This window comes from Myotis nattereri (assembly GCF_964212035.1).
Source record: "Myotis nattereri genome assembly, chromosome: 17".
Classification (NCBI taxonomy): Eukaryota; Metazoa; Chordata; class Mammalia; order Chiroptera; family Vespertilionidae; genus Myotis; species Myotis nattereri.
In genome coordinates this window covers 48,328,292-48,352,872 of record NC_138092.1, presented here as the reverse complement: position 1 = coordinate 48,352,872, position 24,581 = coordinate 48,328,292, and the positions used below count along the sequence as shown (strand labels likewise).

Genomic DNA, 24,581 nt, shown 5'->3' with positions numbered 1-24,581 from the left:
TCCTAAAATCTCTCAAACAAGCAGCAGCTGGCCTCAGGATGCCCTGTACCTCTCAGTAAGTGGCCCCAGGCCTGGCACTAGCTGCAGCCCACCCTGGTTCACATCTTGGCCTCTCCTGGGCACCACCAAGCTCAACAAAAATAGCAGCCATTTGCAGATTGCTTTGTAGCTCATGCTGGGTTGCTCTGGGCAGGGCATAGGCATAGGCTGACTTTGTACCTCCCAAAAGGCCCCAGAGCCAGTGCACCTAGTGGATAGCTTCACACCATGCCCAATCACAACTCTACGCATCCATGAGTGACATACTCAAGGGGAAGACACAGTGAGCACCAAAGCCCCACTGAAGCAAGTCCTGCTCCATAGGAGTGTCTCCTGCACAGCAGCTTTTCAGCTGTTATTGCAGCTGGTCCTCACAACCAATTAGCCTGGGTGTCAATCCCTCCCAGTGATGCCAACATTAATCAAGGCTCAACTACAATAGAACTGTGCACACAGCTCACACAGGGGTGCACCTGGAGTGCCCAGTTCAGGTGACTGGGGAGGCTGAACCACTGGGCCCTACAGGACACCTACTACACAAGGCCACTGTACCACGTCTGGGAGACATAGCAGTTCTACCCAATACATAGAAACAAACACAGGGAAGCAGCCAAAATGCGAAGACAAAGAAACATGTCACAAATGAAAGCGCAGAAAAAGAACTAAGTGAAATGGAAGCAAGAAAACTACCAGATACAGAGTTCAAAACAGTGGTTATAAGGCTGCTCAAGGAACTTAATGAGAACTTCAAGGAACTTAGAATTTCAAGGAAATTCATAAGAATATCAACAACATAAAAAAGGATCAGTCAGAAATTAAGCATGCACTAATTGAAATAAAGAGTAATTTACAGGGCATCAACAGTAGAGTAGAGGATGCTGAGAATGAAATGTAAGGAAGCAAAAAAAAAACAAAACACCCAATCAGAAGAGCAAAAAGAAAAAAGAATAAAACAATATGAAGATAGTGTAAGGAGCCTCTGGGGCATTTCAAGTAACAACATTCACATCATAGGAGTACCAGAAGGAGAAGAGAGGGAACAAGATAGTGAAAATCTATTTGAAAAAATAATGACAAAAAACTTCCCCTACCTGGTGAAAGAAATAGACATACAAGCCCAGGAAGCGCAGAAAGTCCCAAACAAGAGGAATCCAAAGAAGCCCACACCAAGACACGTCTAATTAAAATGCCAAGGACAAAAGACAAAGAGAGAATCTTAAAAGCAGTAAGAGAAAAGCAGTTAGTTACCTACAAGGGAGCACCCATATGACTGTCAACTGATTTTTCAACAGAAACTTTGCAGGCCAGAAGGGAGTGGCAAGAAATATACCAAGTGATGAAAAGCAAGAACCTACAACCAAGATTAGCAAAGCCATCATTTAGAATTGAAAGTCAGATAAAGAGCTTCACAGACAAGAAAAAGCTAAGGGAGTGCATCATACCAAACCAGTATTACATAAAATGTTAAAGGTTATTGAAGTAGAAGGAGAAGGAGAAGGTGAAGAACGAAAGAAAAGGTAAAAAATATGAACAATAGAATGGCAATAAATGTGTATCTATCAACTATTGAATCTAAAAATCAAAATAAACGAACAAGGAATCTAATGAACAGCGTAAACTGATGAATAAAGTAGAACCAGAGGCATGGAAACATGGAACAGACTGACCAATCTCAGAGGGAAGGGGATGGGAGGTGGGAGGAATTAACCAAAGAACCTATATGCATATATGCATTACCTGTGGACATAGACAGTAGGGTGGTGAAGGCCTGGGGCGGGACAGGAACCAAGTGGAGAGGGGCAATAGAAGAGGTATATCTATAATACTCTAACAATAAAGGCTTAAAATAAATAAAGGAATTTATTGATTTAATTGAGTTTTCGCAGCTGTAGAAAGCAATGATGTTTTAAATTTTTGGATTTTTTTTACAAGTCTTATGCTTTCAAGCCTCCGAAGTTTCTGTTCTCCCGAAAGGCTTCTCTTGTGTTTTATGCTTTTGTCTGCAGAGGACAGAAGATGCATTAATTGTACATTACTCTGTGGTGTCAGGTATTTTATCTGTATGTTGCATTTTTCCCATTTAAACTACACAACCTTCAAGATGACCAGGGAGGGTGGTGTCTGCGGTCTGTGCTGGCGGCCGCCTGCACGTGGTCCTGCAGAACTCACAGGTGTGTGAGTGAGAATTTGTGTTCATTTCACAGGTGGGGAGCATTAAGCGGGACATGACCTTCACGTTTCACCCGGAGGACCTAAAACGGGACTTGAGTAAAAAACTGTCTCATCAGCCCTGGTTCCCCTTGGCCATGGAGGAAGACGTGAAAATCGCCGACACCAGGCCAGCCACCCGAGGCCCGGACCATGACAGGGAAAACGCCCGCTCCATCTGTCTCCTTGAGCAGAAGCGAAAAGTGGTCTCCTCCAGCATCGACGTTCCCCCGGCCAGGTAAGGCCCGCGGGCCCTCCCTCCGCTAGGAGCGCGGTGTGAAGTAGAGAAACCTAGGAAAGGTTTTCTCCAAGAACTTCCTTCTGGTGCTTGTGTGAATAGAGCTTTTCAGAACCAACCTGAGGCCGCGGCAGTTGGAACTCCTGTAGTGCTAGAAAAGAAAATTTCATTAGATTTTTGGCGAATGAATAATAAAGAGAAAAAAGGGAGAGGGCCATTGAAGACATGAGATATAGACTGAGCAGAGCTTAACAGTAAGGACGCTGGTCTCGGGTCGGCTGCGACCCTGGTCTACCCCGGCCTTTATTGTGTGTGGCCTCGAGGTAAGGGTGGTTTTATGTTTTTTAAAGGGTTGAAAAAATGAAGCATGTGTGACATAAATCAGAGGTGGCCTGCAAAGCCTAAAATATTTATGTGTGATGCGTTTCAGAAAAGGTTTGGCGTGGTTTATATCAGGGTAACTCTTTAAACTCAGATCTACCTTGGAACTGGGCCTGAGGTTTGATCTGAAATACCAGACGCTTTTGTCACATAATTCTACGTAAGCCCCATCAGTGCCTTTGGAACAACGTTGTGGCAGGATGACAGTGGCACGGAGAGGAACACACGTCGAGACCTTTGCTTATTTTCCTGCTTATCGTTTATCTCACCTGGATTTGGGGGGCATCCAAAAGCTGACGTGTCTATGATAGTAAGGTATTGTAACTCCAGTTTACAAACAAGTAAACAGACTCAGAAATGTGGGGTGATCGCTCAGGGGTACACGTGTAACCAAAGGCCCAAGGCTCGGTTACGTTTCTAACCCCAAGTGAGCTTTTTATCCTTGTTCCGTCATTCGTGTTATGGAAGAGCCTTCATTTGTTGCCATTTACACACCGTGATGCCTTTAAACAGATTGATATTTTTCATATCACTTGCTCTCCAACCTCCCAATGAAGATAACTCAGACGTTAGGCAATCCTTATTAGACTACCTGTTCGTTAGAGCATGGTGTTTGTTATTCTCTTTTGCCAGATATTGGGTTTTTCTGTCGTTTTATTTTTTTGTGGTGGGTTTTTTTTAAGTACGGATACTTAAATTGGTTGGATTTCACCCAAATAGCAATTGCAGTTTGATTATGCAAAGTAGTAAGTGTCTTCTAATTATAACTCTGAGGCTAAAGAAATTATTAGCAAACCAGTAGCAATGGGGATAAAGAAAATGTGGCCCCGAGTACTCCCAGAGCCAGCAGCAGTTTATTAGAAGGCGCCAGATTGTTGTTAGTTTGCTGTTGGCAACAAGAAAAACGAGCCATACGGCAGGCACTGTTTGTTTTGCGGGGTTTAAAAACGCAGTGATGTCATATCTGTCACTTGCTGGATACAATGAGATCATGTTTGTCTTATGGGATCCTTCTGGGAATTGTATAGTTTGAATTTCAGAAACTCCCTACCTTTGCGTTCAAAATTAGAAAATTACCTGAGCTACAAGCAATATCCTGTACGCACAGTGGAGAACTGTGACTCCACATTTCAATGGTGTTACCTACACTTTTTTCCTTGGTCTGTATATACTATGCACCTATAGACAAGTCTCCTGTCTCACATTTGAAATTAAGTGAGAGATTAGACAAGATGGGTATCGCTGTTACTGAAACTCCAGAAGCCCAGCAGTTCCCGAGCAGATGTTTAACTGCATGCACAGCGCCTGGGGCTGCACTCTGTAACCAATGGGAAACTGCCGAAGGAGGGGGAGTAAAAAGGTGGCTCTAAGCTTATCTTAGTCAACATTAAAAGCTGTGCACTGGGAGAGAATGCCATGTTGGAGAGCACTGATGCTGTGTAACTTGTGGACCCGTTAGCACCCGAAGCAACCTCCATGAAGCAGCCATCCCTGCTCCTTTCCCCGGAAACCTCTGTCCACTTCTGCCCTTTTCCATCATGTCAGTGATTCAGGTCACCAGGTAACTGTTGTTCCTGCCCACTGGCTACGGTCTGTCTTTGTGACTCAGCGGCCAAGCGATCCTTCCAAAGCACAGGCATAGGCGGTGGCCGGAAGGAAGTAGCCAAGAACGTGCTGGGACCAGTGTAGCTGACATTACGGCCTAATGGAGCACATGGTGCTGGCAGCACACCACCAAGTCCTCTAGCCAGGGCTTTGCCGTGTACAGTCCACACAGAAGCCAAGGTTAGGTACAGATAAAAGTATTTTTCACGATGCCTTTGGTCACCTGGGAGACCAGAGCTACATGACAGACTTGGGCTCTGAAACCAGTTTTTAAAAGACAAGTCTTCTCTCCCTTGCTACGCTGGGGCAACGTTTCATCGAATGGGATGGAGTGGTGGGGTTCCTGGCTGTTGCTTTTAAAAGCAGCTCTTCCTTCCTGCCACGTGCCTGTGGGTGAATGTCTCTAATTTAAATGCACATATACTGCAACCCCCTTTCCTAATACCTACAAAAATGTGGGGGAAGTTAGCAGCTAAGACAGGAAGCCTCTGAGCCACCAGGCCTCTCTCCTGTGCTGCTGCTGATACCAGGGGCCGATGCTGTCGTAATTGCAACTTAGGGAAGTGGGTGTTCTATGACATAAATTTGGCTCAGGGTACATGTATGTGTACGTGTGTGTGTGTTTTAAAGAAAACTCTCCACACTTATTTGTGTTGACTTCATGGCATTCAAGATTCATCAATTTCTAATTATTATGTTTTATATCCTTTTACTAGTAGCCCTGCGCATGAATCTGTGTGCCAGTAGCTCTCTGCAGGGCCTGGCTGCTCCACACCCGCTGCCCAGAGGCTCTCCGCGGCCTAGAGGCCCACCCATGGCTGGGGGCGGAACGCTTGCCTCGTTGCTGTGGTGACGAAGCAAATATTCCACCAGGTCGCTCACGCTGCCCGCTATCAGTAGCTGACCCCTGGGACTCGGGGACTCTGGCAGGGCTGAGAGGACTGGGCGCCGCCATCTTTTGTGATGGAGTGACGGTCAATTTACGTATTGCCCTTTTATTATATAGGATTATAACTACACAATCATGTCAGATTCGAATGTGTCACCTTTCAGAATTGCATTGTGAACATAGAATTTGGGTCATTAATATGAATTTTTTAAATAATAATTTATGGCATTGCCATTTTCAAGGGATATGCTTCCTGGAGCAGTTGGATAGTTATGAAGTGAAATACTAAATGTGTGACATTCCCACATTTGCAGGGACCACCTGCAAAGAGTCCTGGGGCCGTTCACACATATTCTTTCACGTAAATCCTTTCGGGCAGTGAAATAGACAATGTTTAACCACTGAGACCTCAGGGGGACCTGCCGTACTGCTGCGCTCTATGGACTTCGGCTCTGTGCCAGAGGCTGCGTACCTGGGAATGTTCCAGAATGCTCCGAGAGCTGTCATTCGGCGTCGGTGGCACCCATGCTGTAGGTCACCTCTCAGAATGGGTTTGCATTTACATTTGATTCAACATCTTTTTTCCTCCCTGTGCCTGTTCACAATTTAAACCATCAGGTGTAGAAATACTGGGACTCCACTGCCTCCCACCACCCCCTCCCTCTTCCAGTACGGAGCCTGGGTCCTGTTTTTATTACAGAAAGGCAAACAATCATTAAAGGCGAATAAATAATTCAAAGATGTTGATCACTTGTTTATTTTAAAAGAATAATATTTGAGCAGCACTGTCCAGTAGAAATGTAACGTGAGCTCCATGTGTCAGTTTTAAATCTCTAACAGCTAATTAAAAACAGGAAAAAGAGTGCTGGCTAGTGTGGCTCAGTTGGCTGGGTGTCCTCCCATGCACTCAGAAGTCACTGGTTCGATTCCTGGTCCAGGTACATGCCCAGGTTCAGGCTCTATCCACACTAGGGGGTGTGCCGAAGGCAGCCAGACTGTGGGTCTCTTATTGGTGTTTCTCTCTTCCTCCCTCTCCCTTGCTCCTTCTCTCTCAAATCAATAAAAACATATAAGAAATAGGTGACAATAATTAGGGTAAAACTACATTATTTAACCTAATATATCCAAATATCGTTGTTTTCTATGATCAGTATAAGAGGGTATTAGTGAGACCTTTGCATGCTCTTCCGCGTACCAGGCCCTCAAATTGTGCACATGTTACTGCTAGGGCTCATCTCACCTTGAACGGGGCGCTTCAAGAGCTGGAGAGCCACGTGTGGCGAGTGGCCACTGTATCGGGCAGTGCCGCTTCAGGGTCACGCACCAGCCCATTGTACATTTCAGCGCCGCTGTCACTGATCCCTAAGACAGGCGTTGGGGTTCTTTTCCTACTCACACTGATAGGCATGGAGCAGGCGCTCTCTGCGGCCGTCTTCCTCAAGGTGCGGTCCCTGGGAGGAGAGACGCATCAGCGTCTGGCTCAGGAGGTATTTCACGGGGAAAACTCAGCAGCATGATTCCACGGTGTCCCCTAAAGAATGACTCCCAGCTGTGCGTGACTGCGTTTTGTACAATATAATTCTTAAAATGTTTAAGTCCCATCTAAGTCAGAGGCAGGTTAAATGATAGCGTCACAGTTCTGGTTCTTTAAAGACATGAAAGCAGCTTCCCTGGGGGGGCGAGAGCCTGTTTCCTGGTCCCCAGATACTGTGACTTCCCCAGCGGGCAGCCGGAGCGTGGGCCACCCCAGCCAGCGGGCGGGGCTTGGCTGGGCCCCCACACTGCATGCATTTGCTTATGCTTCTTTCCATAACGAATAGCTGATCAATGCATGCCGCATGCAAACTTGGCAATGCAGCAAATATGACAATTTTTTTAAAAAGACTCCTAAGTAGGAAAGGTTTACTTTGTTATTGGCTTAAAATGTTACTGATTCTTTTAAATTTTAATGCCTGTTTTCTTTCTCCTATAAATAGAGTCTAGGTGGGGAGGTGTTGAGGGTTAAGCCTGGAGAGTTGGGCTTACCTTGGAATGCCTTGGGAATTTGATTGTTATGTTAGGTTATAGAGAGCTAGTCAGTGATGCCTTCGAAAAACATCTCAGATCACTTCGGGAATACAGTTTTAAGCAAGAGGAGAATTCTTGAAGAGTGTGTTTTAATACCGTGGGCTCTTGAAATCCCAAGCATGTCAGCTAGAGGAAAGGACTATCCCCTAAAGCAGCTGTCACCAACCGGTGGTCCGCGGGCCGCTGGTGGTCCGCGAGGTCCAAAAGGTTGGCAACTGCTGCCCTAAAGGCAAGAGACTGGGACACTCCTACTCTGCTGGCCGCACACCCTGGACACAACAACCTCCATTTGTCCTGTTTTTACAGATGTTTCAGGCACTTGAACCGGTTGAGCTCGTCCGTCCTGTCCAGCAGGGTCACCAAGAAACATCAGGCTTCATCATCAAACACTGCCTGGTCTCAGGGTTCAGCACCCACCTTCACGTTGGGCCTCCCAGTTAAACCAAACATCCAATTCAACTCTGAAGCAATTTGTGATTTAATTTAATACTTCAGCCTAATGCATTATTATGATTATTCCTTGCAAGTTTTTATATATATTTTCAGAATCCTACGACTTGGGATGTTAACAGTACTTCCAGGCTTTGTTTAGTTTCTGGATAACTATCCATTTTTTTTCAAAGAGGCAAATGGTTGCACATTTAAAGGACATAAATTCTACAGCAGTCAAAACTGCTGTTGTTTTCTATGGGTGATTCATGTCACCACTACCAAGTCCCATTCTACCCACAAGAGGCATTTGCAAATGTCTACGGGGACCATTTTTGTTGCTCAAAATAGTCCTGCACAGTAAATATCTATTACCCCAAACGCCAGTTCGCCCTCACTAAGAAATGCGGGTGGGTTTCCTATCCTATATAATAAAAGGCTAATATGCAAATTGTCACCTCAAGAGTTTGACCAACCAGGACTACTACTGCTCACTATGACGTGCGATGACCACCAGAGGGTGGCGCAGAATGAAGGAAGGCCCCAGCCCACAGCCAGCAGCCGGGGAAGAAAGGCCCTGATCAGCCCTGATTGCCGGCCAGCCCTAGAGACCCTACCTGTGCACGAATTTTGTACACTGGGCCTCTAGTTTATGATAAAACGGTGGGATCCCAGCTGAGCATAACTTGATTATTACGTTAACTGCACACGTAGTGTTTATCGATAGCGTTATAAACCGCTGGAGATGGGGTAGGGAGCCTCGCACGAGCCTCCCTGGAATCAGAGCCCTGTTCAGGTGCAGTCTTGTGAAGCCTGAATTTCGTTCTCTTTGCTTAACATGATGTAAGAGTGTACTTCCCATGCTCCGATCAGTGCTGGATATATTTGGCTGACAGTGGGAAGAAATAAAATCCTTCTGCAGCCTCTGTTATTGAAATAGAACCCACCACCCCCTCATTTTATTGCCTTCTGTGGAATGTTTCTGAATGACTGCCTAAGTCTTTTAATTGGTCTCCTGCTGATTTAGAACCCCTTGCCTTATGTTTCACATTTTATATCTCAAAAACGACAAGTTACACTGCCACTGAAGCAGAGGAAACAGCATTTTTTTTTTTTTAAGAAAAAAAGGCAAGTTCCATTCAGAAACCCAAGGTCATTCATTTGCATTGTCTCCACATCTCTGGGTGCTGGGGCTTCTGGCTTACCCCCCCCCTCGCCCCCCCGCCCCCCCCCCCCCCCCATATCTCTGCTGGATTCATGCAGGTCCTCTCCGCATTCTCGACGTGAGCTGTCACTCATCCCCTGGTGTTGAGCCCAGGCTCGCCTACTTCCATGTCCACCCTCCGCACGTCTGTCCCACTATACGTACACCGTGGCTCTTCACTCCTGTTTCCACAAACTTACGTGGAAAAGTTCCTTGGAATTCTGCTCACTGGGCCATGGACAGACCAGGCAGGGAAAATAATCCTCAAGTTTCCCTCCCACCCTGAGGTTCAGGTCTCACTGTAGTTTAATCCTTTTACACATTTACCTGAACAGTTCACCTATTCCAGCGGTTCTCAACCTGTGGGTCACCAACCTGTGGGTCGCGACCCCTTTGGAGGTCGAACGACCCTTTCACAGGGGTCGCCTAAGACCATCGGAAAACACATATATAATTATTGTTTTTGTGATTAATCACTATGCTTTAATTATGTTCAATTTGTAGCAATGAAAATACATCCTGCATATCAGATATTTTCATTATGATTTATAACAGCAGCAAAATTACAGTTATGAAGTAGCAACGAAAATAATGTTATGGTTGGGGGTCACCACGACATGAGGAGCTGTATTAAAGGGCCGCGGCATTAGGAAGGTTGAGAACCACTGACCTATTCAAAGCTCCATCACATTCCTTGTTGGCTCGCACAGGCACTGCGTGGTGTGTCCAGACAGAAGCGAGGGCACTTGTTTGCAAAGCCCTCGCATTTCCCTGTTCCATCTCCTCCAGAGGCTCTGGGGGTCACGAGGCCTGGCTCCCCGCTGGGACTGGCGACGCGTGTTGGGAAGAAGAAACAGGTCAGCCAGGCAAAAAAGTCAAAACTCATCAACACAACGTGAAGGTTTCCCTAGCAGTGATGCAGTCTCTCCCTTCCTGATGTGTCAGCATCTCGCTCTGCGCTTGCACTGCCCACACCAGTGGCTTCCAACGTGGGCACGGGCCCCTAAGGGGGCCAATTCGAGAATGAGTTATTAACAGTGGATTTTTTGCATTTCGTATGGTTCTAGGGGCCTCATCTGCATTTCAGTTCTCAATTATATGTTTTGAAACTTTATTTGCTATTTTTTCATATCACTTCATGTTATTATTTCTTTAACAATTTCATAGTGATGTCTTCCTCAGTACTTCAGTGGTCCTTTCGTTCTTTTATTTTTCTCTTTCATGGATGCCCTGTTCTTTGGAAGCTGATTTGGACCAAGTTAACGGCCTTTTCGGCTTCCTCCATGTGAATAGGAGTTCACTGTTTGAAAAATAGGAATTCTATGTCACGGGGCTGGGCGGGGGGCGTGGGTGGGGGGTGGTTGCGCATCAGGATTTTAGAGACTCGTAGGTGGGGCGTGGCCAGAAAAAGGCTGGGAACCACTGGCCTCTCATTTTTGTTACTTTGTTACCTCTCAGTTTTGTCCAATTAATGTCAATTTTCTTTTCCAGATGTTGGCTATGTAATGATTTCTATCCATTTGCAACAACTATGATGTCTCTGCAACATGATTCCTTTCATTTCTTTGCTTGCCTTGTGTTCCATCCAGGGCATTTAGCAAGTGGGAGCGAATCATTTCCTTCCTTCCCCTGATGCAGGGTGCGGGTGGCCTCGCTGCTTTTGCTGCCAGGACAGTCAGATAACTTCTCAGCTTTATGTTGGCACATAGAAGGCACTTGACCAAAAGAATGAGTGAAACCTCCTTGATTTATTGTGGCTTCTATATTGCTGCTGATTCCTTTTTTGTTTATTGTTCTTTTCCTCTTATTTGTGCATATAACTGTGTTTTTATCATAATGCAGTGCACAATCATTGTAAACAATCTGCAAGTACAGATACGCAAAGAAATAAAACAAAAAACACCAGAAAGGCGGTGGTGACTACTATTAAAACCTTGCTATGTATGATTCTACTCACTTCCCTCTATTTGCATATGTGAAGCATATTCATTCCAGATAATGGTTTTATATGGCACAGAAGGATTTGAACTTTAAAAATATATTGTAACCAGTACACTGCAGAATAATTTATAAATACTTGTCTGTTCATCTAGAGCCGTGGTTGGCAAACTGCAGCTCGCGAGCCACATACGGCTCTTTGGCCCCTTGAGTGTGGCTCTTCCACAAAACACCACGTGCGGGTGCTCACGTACAGTGCAATTGAAACTTCGTGGCCCATGCGCAGAAGTCGGTATTTTGTGGAAGAGCCACACTCAAGAGGCCAAAGAGCCGCATGTGGCTCATGAGCCACGGTTTGCCGACCACTGATCTAGAGCATGATTTTAATGGATGAATTGCATTATATCACACGTGTACTGTTTTTACTCAGCCCATATCCTCGCGGGCACTCTGGCTGTTCCCACTGATTTATGTTACCAATAGCCTGGAATTGACTGAATTAGTTACCTCTTTCCACCCAACAAATGGCCCCCAGCCTCTGATGTGAGGCACACACGTCGGTCTCTGTGGGTCCAAATTGCATGGCTTCGCTAGCTTGCCACAGGCTCTCCCAAGTCTGCAGTTAGGGTGTTAGCAGGGCTGCGTCACATGTGAAGGCTCAACCAGGGACACACACTTCCCAGTCCACGTGGCTGATGCAGAATTCACTCCTGGTGGATGGAGAGGCTCCGGTCCCAGGTGGCTGTGGCTGGAGGTGGCTCTCAGTTCCTTGCAAGTGGTCCTCCCAGTGTGCCAACTTGCTTCAGCAACGCCCACCCAGCAAGAGGAGCCCTCGTTACCCCCGATATTTTAGGAGAATATTGTGCCTTTCCTGTGCCGGGTCAGAGTCTGCCGGCAAGGAGAAGTCACAGGTGCTGGAGCCCAGTCGGAGGCGTGCCAGCCCGTCACCCATGCACCCACGCACGTTCTGACCTGTTCCGGATGAGGAACTGAGGAAGGTGTTTCTGACCAGGGGGCATGCGTGCTCTAGGAGGCTTCATGTCTGTCACTGCAGCTCCTCTGCAGGGGGTTCAGCTGCAGCCACCAGGGCCCCCCGAGCAACCCAGTGTGTCACTTGTGAGCTTTGATGATGCTTGTTTTCAACGTTCCTTAGGGGAAACACTGAGTTACTTTCAGGACCGTCTGTTTGCTCAGTCAGCCAGGACTGTTTTTTGAGTAGAGACCCTTAGGGGGCCTGCTTAGGGTGCAGTGAAGGCCTGGGCCTGGGGAGGGGGGGATAGGGGGGAGGGGCCAATGGAGGGGAAAGGGGACGTCTATAATGCTCTCAACAATAAAGATAAATTTTAAAAAAGAATAGTTAAAAATGGGCACTGCTGAGTACATCACTTGTTTTTCAGTGGGCGTTTTAAAATCCCTTAAGGGTGCTGCACATTATTTGTATCTGTCACAATGAGTTTGGCAACATGCAACAGGAACCTCACTGAGGGTGGCTTACCCAGGTGAGTGTCCCTCCACGCAAGCAGAGTCCTACGGACACCACTGCGGAGCTGAGGCACCAGCAACCTGGGCCCCAGGAGCCTGTGCCCGCCTTCCTTCCCCTTCCTCCCAGTGTCACCCTCCTGGACTAAGATGCTCTCCAGCCCCAGCGTCACTCCCAGGCGGAGACACAGGGAGGCAAAGAGCAGCCCGTGGGGTGGGGCTGCCCTTTTAAGGCGCTTCCCAGGATTTCCCGTCCCCGAAGGCCGTCCCGTGCCTTTCATTACATCTCATTGGACGGAATTATCACTCAGCCACCTCTGCGGCCTGGGAAACGTAATTTTTGGCTGAGAGCATTGCGGTCCCCAAGCCAGCAGCCATTCGGTAGCAGGAAGGAGGGGAGCTGGGGGCAGAGTGGGCGGCTGGCACCGCGGCCTCTCATTTCATTGATTATTTTCTTTTTCCTTCGTGACTTGTTAAAAGTTGTGAATTTCATGGCCGTCAAAGACAGGAGTCGTTAATGAAGACCACATTGGCTGGATGTTCATGGTGGTGAGTTTGGTTCCGCCGAGGTGAGGCGGTTTCACTGTTGGTTCTCCTTTGTCGTGTGTATGGAAGCGTTCAGCTGCTTTCCTGGGCCCAACGCTTTTTAAAAATCATGTCACTGCATTTGGACAAAATTCTGATCATTGTCAGGCATGGGGTTTTAATGAGAAAAATAAAATGTGTCATAAATTCATGCTGCCTGGTTGTTTGATTTTGGAATTTGAAAACAGCCTTGCAGTCCTGCTAAGATGGGAAAACGGGAACCTGAGGAGTGACTATGGCAAAGACAGTTCCCTGCTCACCGGAGTGGCGCTCTGAGGTGGAAATCTGCTGTAATTCAGGTTTGATACGAGGCAAGCTTTTAAAGTTAGTGCCTCTGTAATTGCTTTCTTCTCTCTTCACAACACGCTGGTGGCACTTGGTCGTTAGTCACAAGCTGCATCGTGAGCCACAGGCCCCAGAAAGCGGCGGGAGGGAGGGGTCTGGGCTGCGATGATGTCACCAGAAAATACACTGGGGAGGGGTGAACATGAGGCAATGAAATTCGCCGGGCTATGAAAAAGAAAGAAAGACAGCGAGAGGAGTCGACCATTCCCGTGGACTGTGTTGAAATGCACCTTTTTCATGTAGATTTCTGACTGTCATTCTGCGAGGCGTGAGGCCACGCTCCCTCCAAGGCGCAGGGCTGCCCTCCAAGTCACCGGCTGTGCTGCTGAAAGCCTCGCCTCACTGTCCTGGCTCCTACCTGTCGGGGGGAGGGGGGGCGCCAGGGGGGGCGGGGGGAGCAGTGTTGCTCTTTTCCTGCTTAGGCACATCTGGGTGGCTGGCGATAGGCTGGTGACAGGATTAGACCTTTCTCAGGTACTGAAGGAGAATGAAGGTGTCTGTGTGCATGCACATGTGCACGGGGGTGTGTTCCGTGTGTGTAACTTTTGAGGAAAAGGAGCGGTAGAGAGAGGAAGATCTGGCAGCATTTCTGGGAAAGGTGTCTGGAATCGCCTGGTGTCCTTGGGGCCCGTCCCAGACCTCCTCGTCAGCCGAGGGAGCCCCTCTGGGGAGGTTTTGCGGTGGTTCAAGTCTTCGCCGTAATCTTAGCAGTTCTGGTGCATGCTCTCGACTGCCCAGCACCCTTATTGGTGGGAGCAGGCCTCTTCTGTCTGTAGTGTTTACTCCCGTGTTTCTTTTGTACACTAACCAGGAGTCTCATTTATTCACTTATTGATAATAAATCCCAATCTTTGGGCTACAAGCACGCGGATTTAGATGACAAGACGGTTTTGTTAAAGCGGCTCTTATTGCAGGTTCAGCTTCTGGCCGAGGAGACCTGCCGAGTGGGCCCGCCCCTGCCCAGGGCAGCACTCCTCCTGCCACCGGGCCAGCGAGGCCAGGCGCCCACACACGTGTGGACGGAGTTTATGACGTGTCAGCGCCAGCCCATTTCTTTTCACAATAAAGTTCTGGTCTTTACATCCTTTTTCTTCACGTTAACGTCAAATAGCTGGCGTGTCAGTGTGGTTCTGCCCTGCGGGCAGCCCAGCCCTCTCTTCCCTGTGGCAGCATCACATCCTTCCTGCACGCTGGCTTCCCCGACCAGATCCCCGTGGTGCTGGGCGCCGTTACCTGAGGTCTGCGTTCTAGGAGCCCGAGCTCGTAAACGTTTAGGGCTTTGGCCCATTATGCGTTTGTTGTGTAGTTTACCTTCCAAAAGGTGCCGTTTCTCTCATTTCCAAATACTTCCAAGTCCTTCCTCAAAAACATTGCGACAATCCAGCTCCTTCAAATATTCTCAGTAAAATACATTTTTCCATCCCTCCTGCCCTGGTCCTCCTCCGATCACCGGTTTACCGCAGGCCTTTTCTACAACCTTGTCTGAACGCCCCTTCTGCAGCCTGCAGCCCACAACTGCCAGGACACCACACGCCCTCTGACTGTTCCGCTCACAGGAGACTCTTGTATTTATCTGGACATCGTAATTGCATTAATGCGGCCAAAAATCACATTAAGGCCGTGAGCAGCCACATCTCACCGGCCTGAGACTGTGGTTAAGGCATCCCCGCGGGCTCCGAGGTCCGCCCCATCTTGTGCTTTTAAAACCCGGTCTCTGTCCAGGTACATGCAGACCGTGCCGTTCGTCCCGCGTACACTTCCCCTGGCTGGAGCCCCAAGTTCAGCTTATGGAGACGCTGCTGAACCTGGTCTGCCGTGGGTCCTGTGACGCACTCGGGTCTGGCCCAGGCAGAGGAAGCTGCACGTGCTCTCTCGCCAGGCCAGGCCGAGCCCAAGGCGCGGACAGGAGGTGGCGGTGACTGCCCCGGGAGGCCACCTTCTCAAGCCCAGTAGCAACGCTGTAATGTGGTGGCGGCTCACCATCCAGCTTTGGGAAATACATGGGAAGTCATTTGTTTCCAGTTGCATTTAACACATGGAAATGTCCGGAGGACTTACAAATGGGTGAATGTGAGACTATATCACCCCCACCACCGCCCAGGCTCTGAGACAGACGTTCTTAACGGAGAAGTCAGGTGGAATGACACTGGAAACCAGGGTTTGTCATGGCGGCTGCGGCCTGCACCAGGGCTGCCCATCACTGCTCCACCCAGGCCCTCTGTCGATAGAGCTGACCTCAGACCTCAGACCTGCAGATTGTGTTCCCGAGAGTGGCTCCCTTTCAGCACTATGATCTGTGATCGCACTGCAGCCGCTGCTCCGGGCGGGGCTGCCACCTGCCGGGAATGTCTGGTGCGTCAGATGCCCCGACACCTCCTTCCCGCCGCTTCAGAAGTCTCCACGCCACTGGCTTCAAAGTCTCAGCCCCAGCACTTAAAGCAGCCGTTTGCACGCGGCCTGGAGTCGAAGCAGGGCTGGTAAACCAGATGGCCGTGGACCAATCTGGCTCACCACCTGTTCTTGTACATTGTTAAATGATTGAAGGGAAAATTGTTCTTTAAAAGAATAATATTTCATGACACGTGAAAATGATGCATGAAATTCAAATTTTAGGATACATAGTAAAATTTTACTGCAAAAACCTCAGATATGGACTCTCTGGCCCTGTATAGAAAAAGTTTGCCTACCCTCATGTTAAAGGACCACTTGGATCAGACTGACTGGGGATGCTGTCGAGGCTGGATGCCTGAGCCCACCCCTGGCCACAGGAACTGGAGTCTATGCGTCTCATCTCCTGTGGCCACACCTGGACAGACACTCAGACAAAACGACATCGAGGAGCCCAGGAGATGGAAGGATGTGGTCCTCCCAGCTGCTTCTGCCCAGCGTGCTCTTTCCGTGCTGGGAGCAGCGATCCCCTACAGCTGTGTAAGTGACACTGACCGTGTCCAAGTCCTTCTCCGGCAGCTCTCTTGGGACCTCTTTACTGGACAACAGGAACACCGTGTTACCCCGTGACCAAGCAGCACACGTGGGCCTTGTGGGACATTTGGTCCATTCCAAAAGGCCTCGGAGTTTGGTCTCATCCAAACCATGCATGGAGATGTTTTCTCCAATATTCACTATGGATCACAATGACAATAGCACACGTAAAATGTTTGGGAAGTTAAATGTTCATAATACTTAATGAATTAGGGACCCAACATTTCCATGTGTGTTTTGGAGAGGACTAGATCAGTGGTCGACAAACCGCGGCTCGCGAATACCATATGGGGGGCGCGCACATACAGTGCAGTTGAAACTTCGTGGCCCATGTGCAGAAGTCGGTATTTTGTGGAAGAGCCACACTCAAGAGGCCAAAGAGCCGTATGTGGCTCGCGAGCCGCGGTTTATGGACCACGGGACTAGATGGTCACCCGTCCAAGTCAGGTGACTTAGAACAGCAGACATTTCCTCTCTCATAGTCCTGGGGACCTCAGTCCAGCATCTAGCAGGGCCCCGGTCCCTCTTGGGAGAGAGTCTGTTCTTTGCCTCTTGTGGCGTCTGGTGGCTGCTGGCCTTCTTTCACTGGCAGGCTCATCGCTTGTCTCTGCCTCTGTGGTCACATTGCCTTCTCCTCTCTCCGTCTTCTCTTCTTCTGTGTCCCATCTCCTTCCGCCTTTCTCCAGTGAGGACACTTGCCATTGGATTGAAGGCCCCACCAGTAATCAATATGATCTCATCTCAAGATCCTTAGCTTAATTGCATCTACAAAGACCTTTTCCACATAAGGTCCATGTGCAGTTTGCAAGGATGAGGACAGGGACCTATCTTTGGGGCGGCCCTGTGTGTTAATCAGATGCTTTCGTTCCTTCTGGACTCAGTTTCCAAGTCTTGACGGTTCAGTACCCTGCCCTCTGGTGCTCCTGGTACCACTGGCGCTCCTGGTACCACTGGCATCATTCTGTCCAGGTCCCTTATGTGGAAATGTACGATGGTGTCCTGCTCTCGGGAGAACTGAGAGCGCACTTCCAGGCCTGGCAGGGGCCTTTCCACAGTGATGTTGCCAGTGGTATTTCCTATTCCCTTCTCCCTCTTCCTCTCTCCGTGCCCCTCACCTCCCGGTCACCTGTCCCTGCCCAGCTCCTGCCTTCCTTCTGAGCTCTACACTGTTCATCTGGATGGCTAGCTCTTCCTCCATCCTCGTCACCAACAGCCCTAACCTGCATCACCCAGGACCCGTTGAGGCCCCACCTCCCCATGGAAGTTCTGCGGCTCCTTTGCACCAGAGATACATCTCTGAGCCCCTGCACCTTTAGGGGTGCTCCCCTTCCCCTCCCCCCATCTTACTGTCATGATGTCTGTACTTGCATGCTCACAGCCTTGACAGGTAATGTCCTCTCATCATGCCGCCCACACAACATCAGTCATTTACCAGCTTTGTATGCTGGGGCAGGTTATTTGACATCTCAAGCCTACAGTGTTCTCATAGATGGGGATAATAATAATAATAATAATAATAATAATAATAATAATATCATCTCCTTCCTGGGGTTGTTGGGAGCATCAGATGAAATAATAATGCATGTAAAAGGGGCTGAAAGGGACCAAGATGGCGGCATAGGTAAACGCCAGTCCTTGCCACCTCCCACAACCACATCAAAATTACAACTAAAATAGCCTGACTGATGTGGCTCGGTGGTTGAGCATCAACCTATGAACCAGGATATCAGGGTTCGATTACCAGTCAGGGTACATCCCTGGGTTGGGTGCTCATTCCCAGTGGGGGGCATGCAGGAGGCAGCCAATCAAGGATTCTCTTGCATCATTGTTTTTCTCTTCCCCTCTCCCTTCCTCTCTGAAAATCAATAAAAATATATTTTTTAAAAATTATAACTAAAATACAGAACAACCATCATTCAAAAATGCCTAAAATCTGGCTGAATGGAAATCCTACAAAAGTAAAGAAGAAAGCACATTGAAACTGGTAGGAGAGATGGAGGTGTGGACCAGGTTGGCATATTTTTTAATCAGGAGGAATATCTGTGGTGTGGAGGCCTCCCATGAGGAGCAAGAGGTCCCAGCCCTACACTAGACCCCCTGCCAAAGGTTCCAGAGCTGGGAAGGGAAGTCCCCTAACTTTGGGCTATAAAAACCAGCAGGGACTATGGCTGAGTGACACAGAGCCTGCTGAAGACCCAGGCAGTTCCTCTTAAAAGGCCGATGCACGGGCTTACATGAACTTGCTCCCTCTGAGCTCCAGCGCTGGAGCAATGGCTTGGAGGGAACCAAGGGCATATGGGAAGGAACTGAATTGTCTGGCATCAGAGCAAAAACTCGGGGGTGGCTTTCTCCCAGACAGGAGTGCTCACAGGGGCTATTGTTCCAATGCTGAGACCTCCCCTGTTGCAGAGCTGACTAGCAGCCATATCTGAGTCTACATCAGCTTGGCTCACACTGTTCGCTTCACCCTGATGATTCTCTGAGGCCTTGACCCATCCAATTTGCAGGTCCACCCAAGCTGTTTGCAGCAGCTTTTCCATATGAATGGCCTGTCCTGGCTCAGGCTTCAGACTTGCCTAAAATCTCTCAAACAAGCTGCAGCTGGCATCAGCAAGACCCAGCACTAGCAGCAGCCTGCCTTTCCTCACAGCTTGGCCTCATTGGGGGGACTTCCAAGCCCAACAGAAGTAGCAGTCATCTGAAGATTGCTCTGTAGCTCCTGCCGGGTGGCCTCAGGCAGTGGCAGTGTCTGACTTTCACCTCCCTCAAGGCCCCAGAGCCAGTGCACCTGGGATGGCTTCAGACCATACCAGATTATAACTTAACACACTAAAGGGGAAAACTCAGTAAGCACCACTGAAGCAAGTCCTCCTCCAAAGGGGTGTCTCCTGCACAGCAGCTCTTCCACTATAGTCGCACCTGGTCCTCACAGCTGATTGTCCTGGAGGCCAATTTCTCCCAGGGATGCCAATAGCAATCAAGGCTCAACTACAATAAGATCATGCACTAGCCCACACAGGGGCACACCTAGAGTGCCCAGCTCAGGTGACTGGGGAGGCTAAGCAACTGGGCCATACAGGACACCTACTACACAAGGCCACTCTACCAATTCCAGGAGACATAGCAGCTCTACCCAATACATAGAAACAAACACAGGGAAGTAGCCAAAATGCGGAGACAAAGAAATAAGTCACAAATGAAAGAATAAAAGAAATCCCCAGAAATGAAACACCACACACACAAAAAAAACTAAATGAAATGGAAGCAAGTAAACTACTATATATGGAATTAAAAAATAATGGTTATAATTTTGCTCTTAATGAGAGTTTGAGGGGACTTAGTGAGACTTTTAAGCATCTTAGTAAGAACATCAAAGATATGAAAAAGGATCAGTTAAAAATTAAGCATACACTAACTGAGATAAAGAATAATTTACAGGGATTCAGCAGTAGAGCAAAGAATTCTGAGAATCAAATCAATGATTTGGAATATGAGGAAGCGAAACCTCTCAATAAGAACAACAAAAAGAAAAAAAGGATCCAAATATAGAAAGATAGTGTAAAGAGGCTCTGGGACATTCACATTATGGGGTGTCAGAAGGAGAAGATAGGTAACAAGATATTGAAAACCTATTTGAAGAAATAATGACAGAAAACTTCCCCTACCTGGTGAAAGAAATAGACTTACAGGTCTGGAAAGTGCAGAGTCCCAAACAAGAGGAATCCAAGACACATCATAACTAAAATGCCAAAGGCTAAAGACAAAGAGAGAACCTTAAAAGCTGCAAGAGAAAAGCAGTTAGTTGCCTATAAAGGGAGCACCCATATGACTGTCAGCTGATTTCTCAACAGAAACTTTTCAGGCCAGAAAGGAGTGGCAAGAAATATTCAAAGTGATGAATGCCAAGAACCTACAAGCTATCATTCAGAATTGAAGGTCAGATAAAGAGCTTCACAGATAAGAAAAAGCTAAAGGAGTTCATCACCACCAAACCAGTATTACATGAACTGTTGAAGGGATCTCCAAGAAGAGGAAGAAGAAAAAAATTAAAAAATATGAATAATAAAATGGCAATGAATACATATCTATCAACAATTGCATCTAAAAATCAAAATAAACAAACAAGGAATCTAATGAACAAAATAAACTGATGAATAAAATAAAACCAGGCATGGAAATATGGAACAAACTGACGAATCTCAGAGGAAGGGCGGTGGGGGTTGGGAAGAGATTAGCCGAAGAACTTATATGCATACTAGAGGCCCGATACATGAAATTCGTGCACTGGGGGGGGGGGGGGTATCCCTCAGCCCAGCCTGCATCCTCTCCAATCTGGGACCCCTTGGGGGGGTCAGACATCCCTCTCACAATCTGGGACTGCTGGCTCCCAACCACTAGCCTGCCTGCCTGCCTGCCTGATTGCCCCTAACCGCTTCTGCCTGCCAGCCCGATCACCCCCTAACCACTCCCCTGCCAGCCTGATCGACACCTGACTGCTCCCTTGCTGGCCCAATTACCCCCAACTGCCCTCCCCTGATGGCCTGGTCGCCTCCAACTGCCCTCCCCTGCCAGCCTGGTTACCCCCAACTGCCCTCCCCTGCCGGCCTGGTCCCCCACAACTGCCCTCTCCTGCCTGCCTTGTCGCCTCCACCTGCCCTCCCCTGCTGGCCGTCTTGTGGATGCTGCCATCTTTGACGGTGGGGCAGTCAATTAGCATATTCCCTCCTTATTGGCTGTGGGTGCTGCCATTTTTGAGGGCGGGGCAGTCAATTAGCATATTCCCTCCTTATTGGCTGTGGGTGCTGCCATTTTTGAGGGCGGGGCAGTCAATTAGCATATTCCCTCCTTATTGGCTCTGGGTACCACCATCTTTGCAACAGCATGAGGGTCAATTAGCATATTTCCTCTTCATTAGATAGGATATGCATTACCTATGGACACAGACAGTAGGAGGTGAAAGCCTGGGTGGGCTAGGAACCAGGTGGAGGTGGCAGTAGGGGGAATAAAGGGGAGCATTTGTAATATTCTCAACAATAAAGATTTTTTAAAAAAATAATGCATGTAACATAGCTAGAATATAGGAAGCATACAATATTTAGCTGTTACTATTATTTTATCTCTATTTCCTGATGACTAATATAGGACTTCAAGAAGTAGGCACTAAATCATCAGCTCAGAACGGAGCCCAGAAGCGGGGGCCTGAGTTCTGTTTGGACCCATGTCTAACAGTTCTAGGTATGACATATCTTTAGCCAGAACCAGCATAAATAAACCAACTTTCCCCCTTTTGCTGGGTGTGAGTAATGTTAGAAATCATGCTGTAATATTTTTTATACTATGGTACTTATTTTCATCAAGTGGAGTGTTGGTGGTTGAATACGTTTTCATTTTTCAGTGATTTCTATCATACAACATAGCTTGTAGCCAAACCCCCAATAGCCCGAAGTTGCCAAAGAGGAAGGTCGTTCATTGCGATGAAGTCCAATCGATGGAAGCAAGTGCCTGGGCAGGGCAGGCACCAAGGGCTCGGCCATCTGCCAGGACCAGTAGCGTGTGGATCCCTTTTCAGACCACAGTGACGCTCCCGAAGAGGAGCCTGCCACGCGAGCCAGGAGACTGCACTCACTTCAGGATTCATGACCTAAGGGACTGCGCTGTGGGGCTGGGGGTCCAGGCAGAAATCACGCTCAGTGGCTCCAGGGCCCCGCTCAGGTGACCCTGAGACCGGACCGGTGTAGCAGACGGTGGTCTGGCAGCTTCTTAGCCCAGTGGGTAGGCTGGGCTGCACCCACATTTACAAGCTTTAGGACCACAGCTCTGGTCACAGCAGGAGGCAGTCAAGGAAGGTGAGCAGAGCTCTGGGCTAGAGGCATGTGCCAGGCCGACTTGGAGGAGTTGCTGTGATGGCGGAGCCTGGCTGCACCGAGGGTTGCGGTGCCGATGGCTCTGCCGGTGCAGTGGCTGCGTTTCCCAAGGGCGGCCTATGATGGGCGCTGCTCTGCTGCCCAGCTTTCCGGCCTCTCAGGCTCCGGCCCTTGGGAAATCCCAGGGAATCGCCCTGTGCAGGCGGCTCCGGTGTTGGCGCGCCTCTTCCAGCACGCACAGCGTGTGCCTGTTTGTGACTCCTTTATCCAGGAGTCGGTCTGCCTTTTCCCTGTGGAAGCACAGTTATGAAGTTGACCTCAAAGGATAATTTTTTAAAGCAAATGTAACCTATGCTGTAGCCAAATGTAATACATTAGCAATGAGAAAACTGTTCTTAAAAACCTACTGGTTACCCATCTCTGCCCCATCCCCGCTCTCCACAGGGAGCAGCCCGCCACTCCCACCCCCCTCCTGGAGAACACCCTCCCCCACCCCACCACCACCCTCCCCATCCCCACCCCCACAGAACACCCTTCCTCGAAGGACCAGCAGGGCATAGCTGAGTCTCATCTCTCTCCTGGGCTCTCCTGACGTCGGTGTGGGAAGTCTGCTCTGCAGGCTGAAGCGTCTGGGTTACGGGCTCGGTCAGAGGGCAGTTTCCTTCGCAAGGGGCCAAGTTTGTGCCCAGGTCTCTCGTATATGGAGGTTCTCATTCAGTCCACATGGGGCCTCTCTGGTGCCTGCGGAGTAACAACTTTAGAGATTTTAGCGATAACTGTGGCATATGCAGCACTTACTATATCCGGAGCAGCGTTCCATGCTTCATATTTCTAGGACTTTATTTAATCCGCCCAGCGAGCCAGCAGATGTGTTATCATATTTTCCAGCAAGGAAACCAAGCACTGGAAGGGTCAAGACTGAGAAAGACAAATACCACAGGGTTTCGCTTATGTGTGGACTCTAATGAACAGACTAAGTAGAGACAGACTCATGGACACAAAGAACGGCCTGCTGGTTGCTGGGGGACGAAGGGCCTCAGGGGACGGGGGACAAGGTGAAGGGACTGAGGAGTACAGATTGGTAGTTACAGTCACGGGTGTAAAGTACAGCATATGGAACGTAGTCAATAGTATTGTAATATCCATGTTCAGTGCCAGGTGGGCACTGGAAATACCGGGGGCACTTCGTAAAGTGTATGGTTACCTAACCACTATGCTGTACCCTGACTCTAATACAAAATAATACTGAATGTAAACTGTAATAGAAAATTCTTTAATTAAAAAATAATAAAATAAAATGCGTATATTCATTTTTTTTAAAAAAAAAAAAAAGAAAGGAAGGAAGGAAGCAGAGAGACCCAGGACCCCACCCCAGGTGGCCTGTCCCAGTGTCAGCCCAGACCCTGAAAGTCAGGGAAGGAAGATGGGACTGGGCCTGAGAGCCGTCCAAAATGTATTAAGAATAACACACAAGTGGGGGAACCGGCAGAGAAATCCAAATGTAAAAGTAGATGTGAAGTTATTCAAAATAAAATTTGGGGGGTGGGGAGAGGGGGAATGGAGGATAACAAACATGAGAAAGAATATTAAGGATATTTCTAAAAAATGAGTTCTGAGGGCCACCAGCACCGCCGTTTCCGGGAGTCGCGGGACAGTGGTCGCGAGCATGTGCCGCGCTCTGTCTGACACAGCGGTGGGAATTGTCCTGGGCAAGGGCTACGCGGCACGGAGGGGGAAACAGGCCACGTGCCTGCATGACCACGAGTTTCTCACAGGATGTCCATTGGGGAAGGGGAGGCTGCTAATGAAATCATATCGGGATAATTTCTTAGCAGTATTTTTGGGGGGGGATCAAAATCAACTCTACCTTTCCTCCTTGACACTGAACTAAATTATATTGGTTAGAAAGTAAAAAATATAAAGAAAAATAGAATTACAGCAAATGGCATTCTAATACTATAATAAACTGAAAAAATCACAAAGAAAAGAATCAGAAATTTTAACTATCTAAAAGTGAAAACCTTATTACATTAAAGGACATTAAAAGACCAATTTGGAAAACAATTTGCAGTTTAACATTTTTATTATTGTAAACAATTCATTCAAATTGATTTTTTTAAAAATCCCAAATCCCAGGAAATGCATGGCAAAGGTCACCCACAAACAAAAGAGGTAGTTGAGCATCATCCTGTGCACCGAAAAGTCGCCAGTTCAATTCCGTCAGGGCACGTGCCCAGGTTTCGTGCTCGATCCCTGGTAGGGAGAGTGCAGAGGCAGCTGATTGATGATGTTTCTCTCTCATCCATGTTTCTCTCTCTCTCCCTCTCC

The 24,581-nt window shown here is 48.2% G+C and overlaps 1 protein-coding gene across 2 annotated transcripts in view; it reads left to right on the top strand.

Annotated features, from left to right (window-relative positions):
• ZNF704 (zinc finger protein 704) overlaps positions 1–24,581 on the top strand; it is a gene marked incomplete at its 5' end in the record, with an annotated part of 137,934 nt that overhangs the window by 38,593 nt on the left and 74,760 nt on the right. For both annotated transcript variants that reach the window (XM_081110942.1, XM_081110941.1), the window contains one exon: positions 2,244–2,485. In XM_081110942.1, the coding sequence (XP_080967068.1) occupies positions 2,244–2,485 (242 nt within the window). The remainder of the gene's footprint in view (positions 1–2,243; positions 2,486–24,581) is intronic.